This window comes from Micrasema longulum, unplaced genomic scaffold, assembly GCF_059751315.1.
Source record: "Micrasema longulum isolate JH-2025_06_02 unplaced genomic scaffold, ASM5975131v1 h1tg002903l, whole genome shotgun sequence".
Taxonomy (NCBI): domain Eukaryota; kingdom Metazoa; phylum Arthropoda; class Insecta; order Trichoptera; family Brachycentridae; genus Micrasema; species Micrasema longulum.
The window spans coordinates 17,481-41,257 of NW_028280022.1; the positions used below are offsets into that span (position 1 = coordinate 17,481).

Below are 23,777 nucleotides of genomic sequence, written 5' to 3' on the forward strand. Positions count from 1 at the left end.
TTTAGTGTTTAAACAATATTTATTTCCTATTTTTTAAAAAGACACCAATACAAATGTTTATGTTCCCTTTTTATAGTTTTTTGAAAGTCCTTTATATATTGAACACCTGGTAATAGCATTTTCTTGAATCTCAACATAAATATCTTCATTATCATCTAGAGGTGAAGCATTCACTGTAATGGAAAGAATGCTCTGTTTAGTATTTTATATTAATTAAGAATTTTTATTCAACTTATTTAAGAAATTATATTTATATATGGATATACATGATATTGTTATATAGGATAGGTAATAAAGGAGGCCGAGAACAGGACGCTGAAGCGTGGGGAGACTCCAGCTAAACGGTCTGACGACATCAGGAAGGTTGCAGGTCCAAGGTGGCAAAGGGTGGGAGCTTACAGGGAATTGTGGAGGTTCAAACTGGAGGTCTTTATAAAACAATCTTTTTTTCTCTCGCAATATTATTCTTAAACTTTTCTTTATATTTAAAAATGTTTTTCCTTTTTTTGTTTTTTCATATTTATGTATTTATTTCGTTAATATTTTTGGTTGCTTATGTGTATTTACCTACTTGTTACTATTGTTATAGTTATGCAATTTTACAATTTTTGTTTTGTATTTATTTATGTATTTTTTGTTTTTCATATTTATGTTCAATATATGTTAAAGGCAATTTATGCCGTTTATGTAAAAATAAATAAATAAACACTGGACTCAAGAAGAAGGCCAAGTAAGTAAGTAAGTTAATAAAATGATCTGCATACTACTAATAATTAACTCTTAAAAAAGTAACTCTTTCAAAAAGTAGTTTTTTGTAATAAAGATAGCTTAAAAATATAACAAATACAATTACCTTTAGTAAACTCATGACTTATATCATCCTCAAAGAGACTTACTTTCTTATTAATGGGAATCAAAATAAGTTGCGTACATCCCATTTTAGTAGTCATCTGTAAAGATAATTTTGATCTTTTATATTTTGAAGTACAAATTATCAAACTGAAAATGAGAATAAATTCCAGTGCAAAATTATAAATGCCGAATGAATTACATGTTTTTGCTATAAAATAATTAAATATTACAATTTTTTGCAATAAATATTTGCCATTTTTAATAATTGACTGTGGCAATGTGATCTGAAATCAACATGCAAAATATAAATTTAATGAGTATTTTGAAAAAAAAAAATACCTCTAAAAGAAGTCGCAAGTGAAAAGGATTCACATATGAAAATCTTTTTTGTAAAAGAGTAAATTGAATAAGTGGATGGCATATTAGATAACACAGGATCGTTCCAATCCAGCGCCAAAGAATTCGAATATTTAGAATTCCGTCAGGTGTAACCCAAGGACTCGGGCATAGAAAAGTTTTGCTTAAATGTTTTCTAATATCAAATATTTCTTCAACAACTTCGGATCTTTTGCCTTCATTACAATCTTCGGATTCATTAGCGTTTCCATACATTTCTTCCATATCGACTATTTGATCAGAGCATAGCCGAGTAACTTCTTCCACTTTGCTAACTTTAGCGATTACATCGAGGTCATCATCATCATCATTCCCATCATCTCTTTTTCTTTTTTGACAGGACATTGAAAAATTATCTAGGTCATCCGGAACACTTTCTTGAGTTGTCTCATTTGCGGGAATAATCTCTGGATCGAATTCGATTTTGATAAACCAGTGATAAAAATAGGAAACGGAAAGCCAACGGCTATTGCAAATTCCAACACGAAAAATATAATTCTTTTCTTTGAGTGCAAATAATGCATTTTCTATATCTAATTTACTATACGTAGAGAACATTTTCTGAAACAAAAAAATATTACAGATTTTTAAAACGTGGAATAAATGTTTCGAAATAACTATAATTTTTGTGGGAGAATACGGATTTTATTGTGTCTATTGTCAATAGTTAAATTGCTAAAAAACAATACCCAGTCAATCTCAAAATGCAGATATAACTTCTTGTAAATATGTTTCTTCATATAAATGTTGTCATTGGCTTAGGCCATATATGTAATAAATAAATAGCTTATTTTTATTTTAATTTTTTATTTTATTTTATTTAGAAAACATACAGTCATACAAAATAAGTACTAAAAACAACAATTTTTTAACATAAAAAGACCAATTAAGTTTTCATAAATTAAAAAGATATAAACATTAAATGTGACAAAAAATAAAAAATAAATAAGAATTTTAAGTGAAAAAAGGATAATTGTTGACATTTGCGTTTTCCATGGAGGTAATAAATTAAAATAAATAAAAATACCGAATGCACACTCCGAGCCATCCACGCACACACATGAACGCACATATAAAACATACACAAACATATACATTACATGCGGCACATATACATAGCATAAACCACTCAAGATGTACATTCAGCAACTATCCCAAATAATCGACCCCATGAAGAAATTTTCTGTACAAATGCAACATGCAGTTAAAAATGTCTACATCAATACTGAGTCCGTTATAATTTCTACAGGTACGTCTAATGAATGAATTCGAGGTATAATTGTTTTTACAAGTTGGTACATAAAAAAGGGAATTTAATCTAGTATAGCGAAGAGGACAACGGAAACCAATATTTTGTAAAAGATACGGCGAATCAACTATGTTATTGAGAATTTTGAAAAGAAAAATTAAATCATATCTAAGGCGCCTTTTTTGTAGTGATTCTATATTAAAATTGATCAAAGATGCGCCGTAATCATTTTCAATGTTACCAAAACGATATTCCAGGCTCCTTATAAATTTCTTTTGAATGTTTTCAATTTGATTAATATATACATTATATTGAGGGGACCATACTAATGAAGCGAATTCGAGTTGACTTCGCACATAAGTATAGTAAAGAAGTTTTAATGTATTTGGTGATGAGAATGGCTTGGAGATTCGTAAGATAAACCCTAGAAGTCTGTACGCCTTATCTACTATTGTATTTATGTGATCTCTAAATAAAAGCTTATCATCCATCAGTACACCCAAATCTCTTGCTTTCATTGAACGATTGACAATTTTCCCAGATAGTTTGTAGTCAAATAGTATACTTTTTTTCTTTCGAGTAAATGACATGACAAGACATTTATCAGAATTCAATAATAACTGATTGTCCTTGCAATAGCAACAGATTCTATCTAAGTCAGCTTGAAGAACTTCGCAATCATTTATTGAAGACACAATTTTAAATACTTTATTGTCATCAGCGTATAGCAAAAAATTTGAGTTTTGAATGCATAAACTTATATCATTGATATAAATAATAAAAAATAAGGGTCCAAGATGCGAACCTTGAGGGACACCTGATGGGATTGGTTTAAATGATGAATTAAATCCCTTGAGTGAGACCGATTGACTGCGGTTACTAATGTAGGAACATATCCAACGATACAGATTCCCTCGTATACCAATGTTCCAAAGCTTGCGAAGTAAGACCGAATGACTTATTTTATCGAAAGCCTTTGAATAATCCGTATATAAAACGTCTACCTGAAAACCTGCATCCATTGCATTCAAAACAATATCGGTAAATTCACAAAGATTTGATTCAACTGACCGTTTCTTATAGAATCCATGTTGATTGGGATTAATATGTGGTTTTATAACATCGAAGAGCTGATCGGTTACTATATTTTCAAGGATTTTACTAAAAATGGGAAGAAGAGAAATGGGTCGATAATTTACTACAAGACTCTTATTTCCCTTTTTATGCACAGGTGTAATATTTGCCTTTTTCCATATTTCAGGAAACGTGCCTTCCTTTATTGATAATTGAAAAAGAGTAGTAACACAATAGTTCGTATCATAATGTCACCTAAACACATACTAGGAAAATCAATTTCAACATGCTTATGTACAAAATTGATATTGCAATACCTACTCTATATACTCTTATGTTTACGCTAATTATTAATAAAAACACTTTTTGTGAATAATGTCAAATTTATAACAATATTGTCATCAAACCTTAATGTCTCTTGTTTCAGCTCCCATGTGAGTTTTTTCATCGATAAAGTTAAACAGTAGTTTAGCTAGACACAGGTCACAATTTTCGACTAATGTTATATCCACTTTAATAGGTTCGAGCTTGTAAACAAAGTTTCTGTAAAAAAAAGTAACAAAATATATGTATATAGTTAGGGAACGAGTTAGTGGCTACGGAATGCGATAATGTATTTGGACGTGCCTAATTGAGTTTCGATAAAAATTGACGCCTATATAATATTTAAGAAAATAATATATTCGTGAATATCGCACCAGCTAATTTTTATCTAAACTCAACTGGGTAGCGCCACAACGCATTACCGCATTCCTTCCATATACTACGAACTTGTTCCGACTATGCATAGATCTAAAATGAAAATGCCTACTATGTAAACATAGATACACAATATTTGAATAGGTTTATGACCATTTAATATAATGTGTATGTATATTTTTTAAGTATTTAACAATTTACATACATCATTCATTGATATTTTAATTTTAGTCTGATTTATGAAACTTCATAATGCCTTTGTATTTATCGTGCATATGATTTTAAAACAAGCAAAATAAAGATACATGAACATAACTTTATAAAATCTTTAAAAAAAATATATTTTGGCATTAGAACATTTATTTAAATAATTAAAAATTAATAACAGTAATATCTTGAATAATCTTTGTAGACGTACTAATAAAACATTTACATATAAACTTTAAAAGTTAAGTTATTACTTTAAAACAACCAATTTCTAAATTTCCTTCTAAAAAATATCTATTTCTGAGATACATAAAGAGAGTTCAGTAGTCAGATGGCAGAAGGGACCATTTGTAATTTTCAAAAATAAGACTCAATTTCAAGACTTTAATCCACAAACTAAAACATTTTATTGTTACTTTTCAATAATTAATTACCATTTTTAATGACGCTGTTTTTTTTCCCTATGTGTATTTACTGAAATATTTATCAAAATTGTTGAAAACAAAAAAACTGAAAAAATTACAGATAGTTCCTTCTGCCATCTGATTATGGAGTTATATTTTAACAAAAGTTTATATTGAAAAAGAATACCTCATTAGATCAGTAAAGATATCAGTTATTTCATCGAGAGATATATTGAATTTATCTTTCAAGTTGCAATTAAAAGTGACTTTTAAATCGCAGGAGTTCATAACGACCATGTCTTGAATATGAGGTATTGGTGTTTCTAGAAGTTGTAGGGAGCTCAACGATATTCTTGAAGGATGAAGCTTATCTTCTTCCACGATCAAAGAAGAATTTCCAGACTCGTTTGAAGGGTTAATAGAACACGTTAAATCTGATCTTTTTGGGTCAAGAATCAAAATATTCTCCGGTATTGTAAGTTCTAGATTTGCAAATCCAGTAGAGGCCAAGTCAAAAAGCAAAGCCGTGGCTCCGGAATCCAACATGTTAGGAACAAAACATTTGTCTTGATTTTCAATAATCTCCGAGAAGTGGCCAAATATTTCAGAAAATATAGTAAATGGTGTTGTAGTGCATAACTGATACAAGTACGCTTGAGACAGATGAAAAGATGTCGTGTACGATGATAGGCAAGTATTGTCTTTGTATTTCTTTGTCATGGCAAACATTTCAGAAGACTTTATTTTAACAATAGTTTCTCGGAGAAAGGATTCTGAAAATTGGCGATATATTTGTAGCAAGTGATATGCTTGAGATTGTTTCCCAGTTTTACAAGACAGCGCGCTGTGGATTATAGAAGTAAGAGCATTTTCCTTTATTTCTCCAATTTTCTTTGGTTCCGTCAAAGGAGACAAAGGTGACAGTTGCGTAAGATCTATGAAGTATTTTAAATGGAGTTCAGCTAAAGTGTGTGGAAGAACAGTTAAGCTACTTCTGTCGACAGAACTTCCATACACAATTTTGTGCAAATATTGAACTAGTTCAATGAAATGGATTTTATATTCTTTTACGAAATCTGCATACTTGGGATGTGATTCAATAACACGAGTTCTTGAATATAGTTGATAATATTTCTGTTGTATAAAAGGCTTTTGTTTCACTTCAGCCAAGCACAATCGAATGTTGTGGGATATTTGTGTATTTTTAGACATATAAAGTAAACGGCGGCGACAAGCGGCAGAAGTTTTGTTGGCGATGTGTGTTCCCACATGTAACATGTCCCTGATTAGAGAAGCAGGAGCTAAACGAGAGTTTGAAAACATGACTCCAACGGCAGTTTTAGCCAAAACTAATATTCTGTCTTCTTTAGGCTGCCAATAGCTACGTAGTGATGTTAAATTTTTCAAAGCTATTGCATCCACTGGGTCGCAAAATGGTTTTCGGATTCTTGACAATTTACGTGGAGCAATAGTGCGAACCGAATATTTGCCTTTCTTTTTATTTAGCTTTAAGAATCCCATTTCTCCTCTTGAAATTTTAGGTATCTTACGAGGAATAGCGGACATTTGTGCAGACATTTTCTCGGCTTGTTTTCGTTTGATTGGTTTAACGGGCATTTGAGTGACCCAACATCTTCTTATGTGGGTGAAGAGGGAGGAATCCATTCCTCCAGCCCCCCTGCCATCTCCTGGAATAGAGCCATTATCTAACTCCTTTGCTTCTCCTACAGAAAAACACTTAAATTCATTGGCCAATTTGGCTTCGGCTGTCTGTATTTCTACCCGCTGACCGATAGCCACCTTAGAAAAACCCAACAAGGTATTTAAGCAAACAACTTGCAAACGATTCCAATATGTATATAAATCATTCATCGTTTGTAAATGGAAAGACTCTCGAGTGTAGGTCTTATTTTCTATGATATAATAAGACGGAGCGGATTTAGTTGTGTCCAACAGACTAATATTTCTATTTAAGTAAATAAAGACTCTATCTTTTTCTTTCATAAGTCTTTGACCAAATTTAAGTAATCCAAATAGACAAAGTCTTTCAGTAACAGTATAGATAGAGAAAATATGACGTCTTTTTTCAAACAAAATATTTTGGAATTCCTTAGGTAAGTTCTTGACTAAAATTTGACATTTAAGAGGGTGCTGGGCATATTCCGCTATTCCATCAGAAAATACTGGCACTTTCTGAATTTTTAAAAATATATATAAAGGCATACATAACAGTAAGTCAGCAAGAAGCATCCAACCTTGCGGCCAATTAGCGTGCGTTGGTGCCGGCGGAACGAATAGGTATTTATCTGGAGCATTATCATAGGCAGTAGAGATTTCCGAAGGTAAAAGATCCTTTATCTGATGCTGTAGGGGTGAATCCTGTAAATTATATTTTTTTTTCTTATGATCCAGCATAATATAGAAAAGGAATTCATGTAGAATGCGCATTTTACAAAATTTGGGCACATAGCCATATTCCTTCTTCGCTTCCAAATTCATTAGAGAAGAAGGATTGGGTTTGGTTTCAGCTGCTTTAGAATTTGTGGATATGGAAAACATTTTCGCTTGTTCAACAACCGACTTGATATATGAATGTTCAGCATCTATATGGGGTTGACAGATGAATAAAAGTTTTGAAGGAACCTTTAAATTTAACTTGACAGTTATTAAACGAAGTTGTCCTTCACTTTCGAGTCGAGTGAGGATTCTCATGATTGATTTTTTATCAATGAGTCCATTTGTAAATCCTAATTTATTTTCCTGTTGATTGCATATTTTTAAAAGATTAGAAATGTCGTAAATGATGTGTCGTTCGCGAAGTTGATCCATAATCAATTTGGCACGCCGCAGTTTTGTAGCCGTCATGTAATTATTCTTTCCAACTGGATCATTTGGAGATAATTCAGTTAAACTCTCATCAACTTGTGCACTGGAAGAGGATTCGTTATGAATATTACTCTCGTCTCTCTTATCAGCATTTGGTTCTTTATCCAATAGTTTTATATTTTGGTCGGGATCCATTAATATAGTCTTTCGCTTTTTATTTTCTACTATAAATTCATTTGAGCTCTTCCCAACAAATTCCGGACAAGTAAACCTGGAATTTAAGCATCAATTAAAGATAACAATAATATTTATCATCTGTGATACTGCAATACCTCGTAACCTGTTTTTTTTACAAAAATGTTTTACTGGATTAATTTCACTATAGAGACTAAGAGCTGTTAGTTTTAAATTATTGCTATTTTCACTCTGAATAATGTTGATAGTTTTTCTGATACTCTAGAGGTATTTTTGGTTTATTAAAATCGTAAGTAATGTATTTACAGAACGCTTTTTAAGTTTCCCTGCCAAAAAATTCAATTGACAGTCGCGCAGTATTGCAGTATCACCGAAAATATAATATAAGTCTACCGGTTTCAAGGCTCAATCTCTTTGACAGGACACTAATTACACAAATGTGCAAATTCCACTATTCACCTTCACCATAATACAAAATATGTAGAACCAACGTATTAAACAGCGCACTAAATTTGGTGAGCGCGCATTTGCGGTCGCAGGCCCTATGGCATGGAATGCTCTCCCAGCAGAGGTGCGAGGCTGTGAAAGTGAAGTGATGTTTCGGAAAAAACTTAAAACCCACTTGTTCTCTAAATCATTTGAATAAATCCGTAGCACGTGACAACAAAATAAATTATTTTAATTAAATTACAAATTTAAAAGCTTCAATTAAATTAACTTAACAATAGAATCACCATGTAAAGCGCCCTTAAGGTATTTTATTACGAAAATGGCGCTATATAAATTATCCACAATAAAATTAAAATAAAAAAAAATGATATTAGAAGCTAACACTAATGTGCACTAATTATATATATATTTTAAAGTTTTGTGAAAACAACCGTTGGTAAAAAACGGAGGGGAGGAATGGAGAAATCTGAATTTACTAGGTATAGGGTGACCATCGTATAATGGGCTATATTTCATGCATCAGCTTAAAGCCGCTAGTGTATTTAATAATAAAAAACGAGGGTGAAAGCATTGTTTACTTGGATATCCTCTGCCTCCTGATATCTATCATAGATTGGTGGATATTACATCTTGTTCCAATATATTTTAAGGCGTTTCTCGCTGTGAGATGGTCGATTCCAATCTTTTCACAAAGCTCACGTTGCGTAATTCCTTCCGGACCTGATGCGTGCATACACATGTACACTTGGCGTAACAAGAATTCTCCCACAAATCCAGAACCGCTGACTTCTACGGGACAAGATAAATTAATCATTATAGTAAATTTATGGTTTAGCACATTTTTTTTACAAAATTATTTTTTCATTACCTAAATCCTCCTCTTCTACATCTTCTTTTTCTTCTTCCACTACTTCTTTAAGTTGAAAACCCCTAATGAGACTGTTGTTTGTACTGTTAGGTTTAATTTTCTCTGGATACATATCTTTATATTTTAACTGGAATAAGAATTTAAAAACATGTTAAAAACCTTCTTCAGATTTTCTTCCGAGGAACAAAGGCTTCAACAAAAATTAACAAGCCAAAAAAGAGCCAATGATTCTCATTTTTTTAAGGAAAAAAAAAGAAACAGGATCTACACAATAAAATACTATTGGACATAAATATATTATTTCATATTATTGGAATAAAACAGGTGTTTTAACCTTAGAGTAATAATGGCCAAGTGTGTGCATTATTATTCTGAGGTTTTAATAGACAGAGAATCAAATTAAAAAGTATAAAAAAGAATTTCATGGCCTATTGGCTGATTTACAGTTCATAACTTAGAATACACTGGAAACTCTTTTTACACGAGGATATGTTCCACATAGTACCGTTTAAAATAGTATACTAAAAGAGAACAATGGTGGAAAGCTTTCAAAAAAATAATTGTTTACTATTTATTGTACCTTTATATATAAAAATATAATATCATCATCATCATCATTCCTTTTACGCATCTAATGGTGCATAGGGCACTGCATTGGTACACCAATCGCAGCGTATCTTGATCATTTTTGTTTGATGAAGGTTAGATGATCAGTCTTATGCTTCAGGTACCCGTCCAGGGACTTTGAAATATTCTAGTGTGAAAACACCCTTTTTAAATAAATATTTTAGATCAACCATGTCGGCAATCGAACCCGAGACCTCTTGCATGGTAGGCAAATGCGCTGACAATTACACCACGAGGCCGACAAATATAACATGACAACAAAATACTTTGAAAAATCATAACAAAAATTATTCACTATCGCTATCATATTATACACCTAATAAGTAAAAGAGCGATGTTGGGAATTCCAAAAACTAATAGTATAATTATATTACTTTTACGCATAGTATAATTAACATTCAAAATTCCATTTTTGTTTTGTGATATTTCAGAAGCGCATAATAAAAGAGGTTCCGGTGTACTCGTATTTTTAGCCAGGTATTAAATTTATTGAAATCTTCACTAATGCACATAGGTGAGTTTCTTTCAAATTGCTTCAATATTGAAAATAAGCTGACTTTTTGAGAGGTTTACATTTATATTTGCATAGATGATGTTCTTGAAAACGATTTCAATATGGGCAATTCGCGAATGTTTTGATAAGTCTAAATTACAAACAAGGACTTCGGCTAAAACATTACTTACAGCAACTGAGCGAATTCTTTTTACATATTCGCCTAATTTGATAAGATTTTTAGGTATCATTTTGTTCAGTAAAACATAATCTCTGACTTCTTGATATGACGCTGTTTTATTTGGTTTATCTTTTAACATTCTCACGACTCCTTCTACCACCCTTTCTCCGTCTGACATGTATGGTCGATTAAAACTGGAAATTAAAGGGAACAATTGAAACTGAATCGGAAAAGAAAAACACAATAATCAATAATCCTCAATTTACAAAACATGGTAACATAATTATCCATTTTCTTTTTTTCAATTTTGAACATTGAAAAAAAGACAAACAAACAAAACATCATGCCCTTTCCTCATAAGCATAATCAGAGAGGATAGAATAACACATCACTGTGTCTTTCCATACAGTCTTCGGTTCCCTCTACATTCATACGTCTTCTCATGCAGGCGTGCTTATTATTCTGACTTTTGACATGTCCATCTTCAGGAATTTGGTCATGCCGTCTCTCTCTCTTTACTTTTTCAATGTGTATTTATATTAGTTAACTTTATTTGTTTTTTTATTTTATACATAAAATGCCCAGAGCATTTACAAAGACGCAAGTTACTTATAAATTACATACTAATTAAAAATATTTTAAAAATGCAATAAGGGAGATGGAAGATGAGACAGGTCTTGGTCCTCTGGGTAGTGTCGCAGACTGCAGATCAGGAGGTCGGAGCCACAACTTGTTTCCAGCTCCAAAATTATAATTATTTTCCTCTGGATATAACAGTTCTGTAGTTTCATTTTGTCTTCGTATTTCTTTTAATACAGTGTTATATTTTATAAAGATTTAAGCTAAGAAACAAAATTCTTCTATAAAAGAATAAAAGAACCAATATTTAATTCTGTTCAGTAAAGTACTAATATGGTTCAGAAAAATAATGATAAATGACATACCGGAGTAAATGTAGGAGTCTCCAGGTAGCCACATTCTTTTGTGTGAAATTCTTCTTTACAATAAGGTTTAAGCTTAACAATATTTTTCGGTGGTGGAATAATGATTTGGGATCTTCTCCTGGAATTTGACCCGCTATACCAAAAGACGTATCTCCCTGAAAGATAAAATCATCATTGAGTGCAGAAACTCGGAAAACTTATTATTTGGCATCATGATATATTTTAAACATCATCATTATTCTTCTTTCCGCACCCGGCAGTGCACAGGTAAGACCGATCACCATATCTTAACGAAACAGATGATTTGGTTTACCGATGCAGTGCCCTACGCACCACATTTGAAACATACATAAACAAAAACCACTGATCCATTGATACTAGGCATCGATGAAAGAAAGGAAAAAGTTCCCAAGCAACATGTAGCAGCTTTACAGAAAAGACAAAGTTTTTATATTTATTAACATAAAAACTTCAAATCCTATTATTTTGGCGATTCCTACAAATTAAAAAAAAAAAAATTAAAATATTAGTTTTTTTCAAAAAAAACAAAAAATAATTCACCGGTTATTCTGTAAAGTTGGCTACATACTTAGGAACTTTTTATTTCCACCATCGATATTATTATGATAATTTTTAAAATTTTAAATAATAAAAATTGTAAATAAATATGAAATAGTAAATAATCACATTGTATCTGGTCCGCCCAATTCTCTCTAGAAGTCTAAATTGCACTTGTGTGATATTGTCAAATACCGGGGGTGAAAATGGCGCCAAAGCCCTCCAGCGAGCCTCCATTGCACCTACGATGACTAGACTGTTACCCCACCTGAAATATACAACATACCATTATAGTTTTTTCAGGCTGAAAAGAGGTTATATTGATAATTTGATCATTTTGGAGAGTATAAATTTTTATGTTTAGGGTAGATATCTTCGACGGTGGTAGCACAGACTGTTCTACCTCCCGGTTTCCAGAACCAACCACCCTCTGGTAATGCTAATAAGAAGAGCAGTCAGACAGTAGAACATGATCACTTTGGAGATTGGCATCTTTCACATCAGTGAAACTATCTTTAAGAGGCAAATATTCATGCTATTGGAGAGAATTATACATTCATAATCGAGTAATTGCTCAAGGGTTCCTGGCCTGATATGTTGTCCCAATTTAGCGCCTTAAATATTTTGTTTTATTCGTTATGTTATTTTGGTCCAATAAAAATTAAAACTGAATCAAAGCAAATAAATATGTTTATTATATGTGCTCTTATAATAAATGTAAAGAAAGCATCCCCCATATTTTGTCTTTGAGAAAAGACAGAATTCTCTTTGGACCTCTAACCACTTATATTTGCACCATTCTTTTCCACAAATCCCTTTCTACATAATCATGTAGTAGCTATATTTATATTTATCTATTACAATTTTTATGGTTCAGATAGAGCGCCATTATCTTAATAAAATACCTCAAGAGTGCTTTAAAAGGTGATTTTATGAATATTGATTTTAATTTATTTACGTAAAATATTTTATTTTGTCATCACGTACTGCGGAAAAATTATATTCAAAATACACATTAACGTGTATCTGTATATCATACAAACAAAAGTTCTTTAAAATGATTTTTTTAATCATTGATTTTGTTTAGATTGAAATATTTAAGGTTTTTGGTGAAACACTTTTGATGGAGACATATTTGGTTTTTTAGCACTGTCTCCTTTCCTCACCTTTCTATGGCATCTTCGAGGGTTGTGAGGCGAATCACTGATGTAATATCAATTCTAGATTTGAAATGTTGACAAGAGCCATGTGCATCCTTGACTGGAACGTAAGGATAAATCATCATTTGTGGATCAGGCTGGAAATTAAAAAAAAATAAGGGAAATTTTTTTCCTGGAATAATAATAAAAATAAATAATGCTTTCGAACGATATAAAATATTGATATGGTATGCGAATGTTAATCCTATTTAATAATAATGAGCAGTCCAATAGATATTTCAGTTATTTATACAAAAATACTATAACTACTACCATCCATTACCGCCATTTCTTCGTAGGGGTTGGCAGAGAGGATGGACCGTCACACATGTCTATCCTGGCATAAATTCCTAGCTTCTTCCACATTCGTACATCTTGTCATACATGCTCTTCGGTAGTGTCTACTTTTGACATGACTGGACTTAAGATTTTGGTTTATCTGATCACATCTCTCTTAGTCGCCCTTGTCCTACATTACCAATCCATTCTAGTCATATATATCAGTTTTACCATTCTTTCAACATTGTTCCATGTTCTATAATAATATCGGGGGGTAATTATTACATCTAGGTAACTAAAAAAATAGGGATTTTTTGAGTAACCACTAAAACACACCTTTGTATCTTCCTCGTGTTGAGACATATTTGAATAATATTATCATAATTTTAATGAATGACTTGTTTATTTTTAGCATTCATGGAGGAGGATACAAAAATGTGTTTTTAGTGGTTAACAGAAAAATGATAATTTTGAAGTAATTACCCCACAACATTATGTTATATTGGAATCTTCAATTTATGAATTGCAATTTTGATAATGAAGCGTCATAATCAATAATCACATTAAATAAATATACAGCGGATTACAATTTTAAGTAAAAAAAAACAAACAAGCAACAAACCATCAGACCATTTCCCCGTAGGGGCAGACAGAGATAATAAAATGCCACATCACTCTGTATTTGCATACAGATCTCGCTTCCTCTACATTCATACATCTTCTCTTTTTTTTCAGTAAAAAATAAGTATTTGATTTACCCAAATATTTATATTCCGGGGGGCGCTTTCAACGAGTTGTAAATGACTCAGTTTTAGAAAATGGGAAACAAGTTGTGGTAGAGCTGGGTGCGAACCTCCTGCCTCTGATCCGTGAATCCACGACACTAGCCAAGGTACTACAACCGGTTCATACCATGTCTTTGTCGGTCTTCCTCAATTTCTGCATCCATCAACATTCGCATTGTAAATATTTTAAACTGTTATATCACTGTCCATTCGCTCTACATGTCGAAACCAACGCAGAACTCCTTTCTTGATTTTGTCAATAATGCTTATCTCAGCCTTACATAATGTATGGATCCCGACATTTGTGCATTTATTGTACATAGATTTAACACACTTAGTCTACTTTCATCCTTGTTTTTCCAATCTCATACTTCGCTCCTAAACATAAGGGTCAGCACCAGAACTCCACTGTAAACTGATAATTTTGTCTCCTGTGACGGACATTTATTTGGCCGGGTGAATAAACTATTACTATTTTGATTATATTTACCAGATTTTCAGATTTCAAGACATATATTTTGTCCACTATATCAAATCTGTCGAATGGTAACAGGTCCCCTCTCGGTTCCGGAAGTTGATAGAAGTTAACTTCTTTTAGGCGTATTACAATGTTCCAGAACCGTTTTTTCAGACTATCGGGAACCTCGTGCTCTAATCTCACAGTAATTCGGAACCACAATGCCTGCAGAGTTATTCCATCGAGACCTTCCAAACAAATCTCATCCAGAATGACATTGGCGTAATTAATATTCATATCCTCCATATTGACCTAAAGTGAAAAACTCTTAAACAAAAATAAAAACAAGACGATTAATGTGATATTACCAAATCATCATTATAAAATTATAGCACAGATAGATATTTCAACAAAAATAGAGAACCTCTTTAAGAAGTTAAGGAATTTAAAAAGCTCATAACTATTCTTCACTGTGTAACATTCACCATTCTACCTACGTTTGAACAAGGTTGTAAACCCTAGTACAGTGCAAAGTAAACATTATAAAATGTAACATATAAACCTTTACCTATGACATCGAAATTATCCTGATTTATTTTCGAATAAGTGCATGATGAATAATCGGCGAGTAATTTCTGTTATTCGAACACTTTAATTTTTTTGCAAAATAATAGTTATAATGAAGAACCCCAATGCATTATCAGATTATGAGGTTATAAAAATACAAATGACGTTTGACACTTCATCTCTAAATCACAGATATAATAAAAAATAGATTGGTAATGGAAATGTGAAGTGTTGCTACGTATTATAGTTTTTCCTTACATATTAAAAAAATATTTTGAAATTTTTTTTTTAACTCGTTTGTTTCTGAAACACAGCATTTTGCTATGATAAGACGTCAATCAGCTTAGTTTAGTAACTGTAGAAACTTTGAATGATTTAAAATAAATTAATAGATCCCATCAAATACATATGTCAAGAATAGGAATAATCAGCGTGTGTGCATGAGAAGATGCATGAATGTAGAGGAAGCGAACTCTGTATGTAAAGATAGAGTGATATGGCGTTCTATCCTCTCTGCCTACCTCTACGTAGAAACGGCGTGATGGTTTTTTTGTTTATTTGTGTGTAAGATTGTTGTCAATATTTGTTCTCATATACATTGGCTTCGCTGATTTCGGAGTATAAATCGTGTGTCTCTATAACTTTTTGCCGACATTTCGAACATTGCATTACAACATCTATCATCTGGATTGATGTTATGAAATTTTGGAAAGGAGTGCTATTAGGATATGGTATAATAACTAAGAAATGTGAAATAATAGTTATTTACACAATAAAAAAATGTTCGAATTTGCCCAATATTTAGTTGTAAAAGTGGGCAGAAAAAAACTGCGAGTGTCTATGGAATATTTTAATATGGCAACTTTAAATCCACCATTTTTAGTGAAGGGTTTGTAGAAAATTTGGGATTGTCAGGCTGGAGGACGAGTTTTGGGATCTAAGTGTGTTTAATAGTTTAATTTCCAATAGGCTCTTGTTAGTGCTATATTATTTATTCGAGTAGGATAGAACCTGAGTTTTGCTTCCACCTAACGCGCTTGTAGATCTTTAAAATCAATTAAGTCTGCGTGAGATTGTGTGTATTGGGCTTGTCCGTAATCCTGAAACCAATGGCTAATCCCGTTTTGAAGTGGTAACTGAAAGACTTTGTAGCACGTTGTAGTCGCCGCGGGTCGGATTAGCGAGTAGAGGCGACACGAGCGAGAGATGAGCCGGCAAGCTGGGCGGATTCTAGTCCCCGACGACCTGCGGGAAATACTCTTGGAATTCACAATTAGCTACCTTCTCGAGCAGCCGGGTGATGTTATCAACTACGCGGTGGAGTTCTTCACTCGCCTTCAGGTGAACAGAGCGACAAGTGTGCAGACAGCCGCCGCCGCCGCCACTCCAGATGAGTCTATTATATCTGACGAAGACGGTGAGTTCATATTTCATCTCCATGGCCCTCGAATACAGCGAGACGGTAACATATTTGCCGATGTTTGTCGATATCCTCTCCACCATTCAAAAATCTATAAAAAACAGTCTTATGCTATTCTATCAGTTCAGAGACTGAAATATTGCAATGTATAAACACCTTTTTAACCCTTATACTGCTAAACAACGATATATCGTTGTTGTTAATCCCTATCATAAAGTTCTAACTAGACTGATGCTGACGTCATAATCCCCAAAAGGGTAAATGAATTCGGGAACTGCTTGTTGCACTTAACCGTCAGTGGTATAAAACATTTTCAAAACATAAAAATTACTTATTCGACGGGTTATTATTTAGTTTCGTACCTATTTCAGCCCTATGAAAAATTTAATACAAAAAATGTTTTCTTACGCGCAGTAAAAATTTAAGCATTAAATTGTACAGCAAAGTTTCTTGAAAATGAATGAAAAATCATTTATAATATTTTAATGAATATTTTAATGAAAACGAACAGCTTTGAACGACGTCACTTGTTCATATGAATCAACCAATGATAAGAAGGTTGTGTAAGATTTCCGGTTTGCTAATCGTCAATGGACCAATCAACAGAACAAACCAAGAAGAAGCGGAAGAGAACTTGCGACGTCACACGCGGATTAATGTCAGAAATACAAAACTTTAAAAGACCGTAGCGCTGATAATACAATACAAAAAAATTGAGAAAAAAATCTTTGTCTAAAAACTTTTTTTTTCTAAAACCACTAAACATCCTCATTATAAATTTACTTATGGTGTTTAAATTTGCAGTGCTTTTAAGAAAAGAGAAACGACTAAACACAGGAAACTTCTAGCTAGTCGGGACCTGAAACAGTGAACTTTCTTACATTCCAAAAACAGTGAAAAAATTAATCTATGTTAAAAGTTAGATTTTGAATCACTTATATGATATTTGAGGAAAATAATTATGTTTGGTGTTTTCCCCGCTATTAAACCCGATTCAGTGATTACGAAAATATTGATGTACTTCCGTAATGAATAACTAATTGAATACATTACTTTAAAATAATAACTCTTATCTAGTGAGGTCCCTATATCACCGGAAAACCCCATAATCAAGAATATAAACAAATAAGTAAAGAGCCATAAAACATAAAAATAATTCACCATGGAACCTAATGATTGTCAATTAGGACGTTTGAATATTAAAAAAATCATTTGTTAATTTATTATAATGGGTACCTACAGTAATGGTAAATCAAAATGTTTTAGCTGTTCATTAGGTAATAATTATTACTCTACTAACAAAACGTAATTATTACTATACAAACTCTATTCTACAAACAAAACGTAAATGAGGTATATCAGCTCGATATTGATCCAAAAATACTTCAGAAAAAGTTTCTTCGATTTCGTGCTCTTCGTAAGAGTCATATTATAAATTATTATCACTATCACTTAAAAAAATATCGTTATTGTCTAATTCACTTTCAGAATAGGTTGAGCTGCTAAGCCTCCGAGTTTCTCGGCAAGGTGCTATTATTTCTTTTTTATTATTATTATTATGGATAACTTATATAGCGCCATTTTCGTAATAAAATACCTCAAGGGCGCTTTACATAGTGATTTTATTGTTAAATTAATTTAATTGAAGCTTTTAAATTTGTAATTTAATTAAAATAATTTATTTTGTTGTCACATGCTACGGATTTATTCAAATGATTTAGAGAACCAGTGGGTTTTTAGTTTTTTCCGAAACATCACTTCACTTTCACAGCCTCGCACCTCTGCTGGGAGAGCATTCCATGCCATAGGGCCTGCGACCGCAAATGCGTGTTCACTAAATTTAGTGCGCTGTTTGCGTAGAGGTATAATACATAACTTTTCCTCTCGCCGTAGACGTAGCTGATCTAAGCGTGAGACGCCTGTCAGCTAGTTCATCTGGAATGCATTGTTCCCTTAGATATTCCGGAGCAGAGTTGTGCAGTGACTTATACATAAGCCAACAGAGTTTGTATTCGACCCTCTGTGGAAAACATAGCCAGTGTAGTTCCCAAACTAGTGGAGTGATATGACTGAACTTCTTTATCACTTTCACTATCCGTTATCATTTTGAATGATATATTTTGTAAATTTATTCATAATAAAAAGGACGCTTTGCAGAGTTAAATTGTTAGTTAGAGTAACAAAGTAAGATTAAAAATATATATAAATGTAAAAAAATATGTAATTTACCTCAGCTGTTTGTAATTTCGGCAACTGTTGTCTATCTCGCTCAATCCATTATGCGTGAACTAGCTATTAGTGAAACGGAATATTTTTCTTAGAAGTGATATCAATTTGTGAGACAGTTGTACAAAAACATTATTTTTTTCAAATTAAAATTATATTATAACAACTACCAAGAAATAATATCACTTCTTAGTAAATTTACTGGTTACCTTTAAGTTTCAATCTAAATAACTCCCTACAAACATTTGGACATACTCAAAATATTGTTGATTAAAATAACTTGCATAAAAAATTTAAAGTATTTGTAGGCATTACCTAAGAGGTGAAATAGTTTATCCAGGTGAAACTCACCGACATCAATAAAGGTTTCAGCTCTTTTAGTTTGCTAAAGTCAACAGATGGAAGAGTTGAGGTAATGTAAAAATAATCATGAATGTGGATGTGTAAACATACCCAGAATAGTGAATATTTCGCAGTGTGTAAAGTGGTGATTTAAACCAGCCAATGACAGATCATAAGTCCTGTAAATGCCTAGACTTCCATATTCCCTTGGCAAAAATGTTTTCCCTCTCTGTTGCAACAAATTTATAGATATCTCAACTCAATTTTTGTTTAGATGCATTGATGGAAGTGGTAGGTTTGATAATATATAACAGAGCACTTTGCCCCGCAATCAACAAAAAAACTATCATAATTATTTTGTTTCAATAATAACAATGCGCCTTGAGATTGCAGTACGAGATCAGTTTTGTTTGTTTTTATTTTCAATTAAGAAAGGGTTTACAACTGCTGTACGAAAATTGTTTATTTTCGGCACGAATTGTCTATCTTGCTCACTCCATTGGGCTTGAATGAGATATTTATGAAATGGAAGATTTTTCTTGGAATTGCTGTTAATTGATAAAACAGTAGTGTGTTTGGAAAACAACGTATTCGATAAAATATTTTTAAAATGTATAAATAAGAGGATTTCTGATTAGATTCTTGAAAAACTGCGTAGCAGCGTAAGGGTTAAATACATCCATGTCAACCTTGTCGGGTATTAAACAAGAGACTTCTGCATGGCAGGCAAACGCGCCACCACTAGAAAAGGACAAAATTGACTAAAATTTTCCATACCAAACCACTATTATTATCTTCGGTCTTCACTTTCTCTTTAATAATTAATCTTCCCATGCACACACATCATCATGAATTTGTTTAACATGATCGTATCATGTCTTTATTGACCTTTGCATCCATTTCTTTTTAAAAAATAGCTGCATCGACTCCTTATAGTGCCTCTCCTCGGTAGAGGTTAGTTAACACCATCCAAATTTATTTTGTTCACACCCACTCTAAATAATGACCTAAACCATGAACCTCATTTAAGGAAATGCATCTTCTCTAACCGCATTTTCCTTAAAATTTTCCTCCCAATGAAGAGTACAGTTGTGCGTGAAAGTTTTAGACTCTACTCTCGGGTAAAAATCCTGAATAAGGAAATCGAGTGGAGATAAGTCCGCTTCATTGTGTAGTGTTTGACGCATTCGCCTATCATCTTTGAGGTCCTAGATTCGATTCCTGGCAGCGTGGATGTGAAATATTGATTTTGAAAGGTTTTTTGAACTGCAACATTTCATGGACTGGCACCTGAAGCTTAAGACACACCTTCATGTGACAGTTGATCGAACTACGCTGCATTTGGTTTCTCTCTGGCAACCGCCCGTCTATGAATGACAATATTGATGTAGCACTCTACATGAAGACAGCTGTGACAAACAGCTTTTCTGGTAATTGTAAAGTCCTATACGAGACCAGCACAGTCAGCTACGTCTCACTCATCCAGGTTGTGGGGGGGGAGGTTCCAGGAGGTATCCGCTTCCCCATGTAATACAATATGAACATTTGTATTTCATGGATTACATCTAAACAAAATCACTTTACAAGTTACAAGGAAACAGTTTCACAAATATTTTTTTTTTTTCTTAAGTGCTATTCCGTGCCTCAATTTTGGACTTTTGGGGGAAAGCGTTCCACGCCTAAGCTCCAGCTATTTAGTTTATGATCTCTTCAACTGCCCCTTAAAATAAATTTAAATCAAAGAGTAACACTATCGATAAACATTGGTAAACCTCTTACTGCCTCGCGTGATATGGGTCAGTCCTTTTAACTCCTAGATTATTATCTATTTTGTCAGTGGGTTATGCAGTGAGATTCCATATTATAGGCTAGACTGCTCACGCTAGGGACCTTACAATTTTGTTGTATGTGTAGTATTATATGCGAGGACAATCGTTTGGTAATTAATGTCTGGTTTTATGTCTTTTTTGTAGTTTGAGTGTTACCTTAGTAATTCTAAGAGTTTTGGCAATTCTATATTATTTCTTTGTGTGCATAGAACACATTAAAAACCCACTAAAATATTAATATTAAGTACCTGCCCTGTAGCAATAAAACCTATCCGATAGAAATTGTTCTTTCTAGTGTTATAACTACCATTACTTTAAAGATATTTAAACAACTATTATTTAGGAGTAATTGTTGGAAAAATTGCACAATTTCTCCCCCAGTTTATGTATATTGAGATAAGCAGATTCATTTTTCTCATCTTCCTCGGATCAATAACTATTGTGTTTATTATGTATTAAAGTATTTCCAATGTAAGTGTGCGAATTTGCTAACTTTGGAATCTAAATATGTATTATTCGATACATTACACTTATTATTTTTTATTTACTTAGGTGAGTACTTGACTGGGTAGTTTCAGTATATTTTAGTAAATGTCTGTCTTGGTTTTATGTATACTCAATATGTTACTGCTATTTTGTAAAAACTTCATTTTATTTAGTGTTATTAATTGGTTGTAACATTATGTAAAGCATTATTAAAATTTTAGCAAAAAGACGAGCATTAACGAAAAAAACATGAAAATAGTGCTTCGTTGGTTAGGACATGTAGACCGAATGAAAGATAGACTTTCTAAATTCTTACTATTACTCCATTACAATACGGCTTCGGGCAGCATCCGAGTACTAAAATTGCAGATTTTATTGTTTTTCTACCTGCCAGCCCCGTTAAGCGCCTAAAAAGTTTGCCTCACGCACACGGCTTAAAGTTGCGATCCCTAGTATGATTACAACAATTGGATATGATTTTTTCTAGCCTGAATGTTGTAATCCACCATTGTAATTGGGCCCCCCGGCCTGTTATGGTGGAAAACAATAAATAATCAAGAACACCACAGAAATATGCATAAGATGTTGGCACACTACTATAGGACACTAACTTGTCTACAATTAATTTTCTTTTAGTTAATACAGATACCGTAATGTATTATTCAGTACAAATTAATGTGCAAATATATTTGTATGTATTTTTACGTTTATTGTCGAGTACCTACTGATACACATAAAGGAAACACACTTTACTCTATTGCGATCCAAAAATATGTTTTAATTATATTAAAACCAATAATGTCTACTATTAACAGCTGCGTTACGTTTGGCATATTTCTACTTTTTATTACCATACAATAAGAAGTATAAATAGACCGACACTATCGATAAATACATTCAAATAGCTCGTAATTTTTTTATTTAAAACAATTTAATTTTTATCTAAGCCATAAAATGAATATTTTATCTTAATCAGAAAAATCTCGAATATTAATAATCTCTGGCTTCTTGAAATGGACTCTATAATTTCCAATACTTGCTAAAAACCTTAAAAACAACTATGCATACTAAGTTATTGTGTATACTTAATTATTATAAATATTATTACCATATTATAAAAAATTACTATATTTGATATTAATATATGCAAGAATATGAAATAACAGTAAAGCTGGTTAGTGTAAACCTTGTAGACTTTTTATGTTCTACCTTTAATTCAAATGTATTTGTGTATATATTAAAAATATGTAAATGAATAAAATATTTGTTATCAATAAAGTCAAAATTATCATCCAATGTTCCACACGTAAAAATAATGTTAGTTTAATTTAGCCTTTTATTTTGTAGTACCTTGGTTTTGTTTGTCACAAGAATCTACAGTATTAGCATAATATGAAAATGTATAGTAATTACAATGTTTATTCAACTGGTTTATTCAATTGTAGAGTGGGGTAATATAATTTATTTAGTATTATAATATACTCAGGTACAAATCTCCTAACAGGATCTGATTCTCTCGGTCGGCTGTATCAATTAAGTGCTTGCCTAGATGTACGGAGAATGGAGTACACAAGTAGACTGAATATAAAGGGAAATGATCTTTAATGAGAGATTTCCTGATGTTAGTTATTCCAGAGGCTGAGACTCCGCCGCTTTAGAAAATTTGGTGATCAATCGATTGTTCTAAATTCAATATAGTTACCCGCTTTTAATAAATATTTTGATGATTAAAAGCTTAAATATTTTTGCTCTGCGTATGCTATTGGAATAAAAACACCTATGTCTTTTTGACATACTGTGACTTTGCAACATTTCTCATTTTCAAAAAATATGCCATCAATATTTTAAGTATGTCTAAATGTTTGTGGACAAAAAATACTCTAATCCTTTAGGGAGTTTTATTTATTTTGTTTATTTGACATTATCGTTTTGTTCATCAACTTAACAGATATTTCACAGATGGAAAACTTCTTTTAAAAGGGAATATAGAAGTCTAGGCATTTACAAAGCTTATGACCTGTTATTGACTGGTATGACTTATACATATTCATTATTCATCAAAAATCTAAATAATGCAAATCTTTTACGATTATTATTTTTTTTTTAATAAGTAATTAATTGTAATCGTGATTGGTAACATGACCAAATTTTTTTTTTTTTCCTA

At 32.2% G+C, this 23,777-nt stretch overlaps 2 protein-coding genes across 4 annotated transcripts in view; one reads left to right on the forward strand and one right to left on the reverse strand.

The window, feature by feature from the left end:
• Window positions 1–22,018, reverse strand: LOC148271393 (general transcription factor 3C polypeptide 1). 3 transcript variants are annotated; one of them, XM_088241444.1, is made up of 13 exons: window positions 22,001–22,018; window positions 14,777–15,070; window positions 13,190–13,320; window positions 12,153–12,291; window positions 11,466–11,620; window positions 10,532–10,715; window positions 9,221–9,347; window positions 8,931–9,141; window positions 5,069–7,978; window positions 3,979–4,114; window positions 1,192–1,809; window positions 854–950; window positions 1–173 (listed from the first exon to the last, which is right to left on the reverse strand). In XM_088241444.1, the coding sequence occupies exons 2-13, from the start codon at window positions 15,047–15,049 to the stop codon at window positions 58–60; spliced, it is 5,097 nt and encodes a 1,698-aa protein (XP_088097570.1). In that variant the 5' UTR covers window positions 15,050–15,070; window positions 22,001–22,018; the 3' UTR covers window positions 1–57. The 3 variants fall into 3 exon arrangements, with proteins under 3 accessions (XP_088097570.1, XP_088097569.1, XP_088097571.1); XM_088241443.1 differs by lacking the exon at window positions 22,001–22,018 and adding an exon at window positions 15,312–15,498; XM_088241445.1 differs by lacking the exons at window positions 1–173; window positions 854–950; window positions 1,192–1,809; ... (2 more) ...; window positions 8,931–9,141; window positions 22,001–22,018 and adding an exon at window positions 15,312–15,458 and having other exon boundaries at window positions 9,246–9,347; window positions 10,532–11,381.
• The window catches only part of Pka-R2 (cAMP-dependent protein kinase type II regulatory subunit), a 22,833-nt gene continuing 15,226 nt past the window's right edge, over window positions 16,171–23,777 (forward strand). Inside the window, exon 1 of the mRNA XM_088241446.1 lies at window positions 16,171–16,727. Within this exon, the coding sequence (XP_088097572.1) occupies window positions 16,517–16,727 (211 nt within the window). The 5' untranslated portion in view covers window positions 16,171–16,516. The remainder of the gene's footprint in view (window positions 16,728–23,777) is intronic.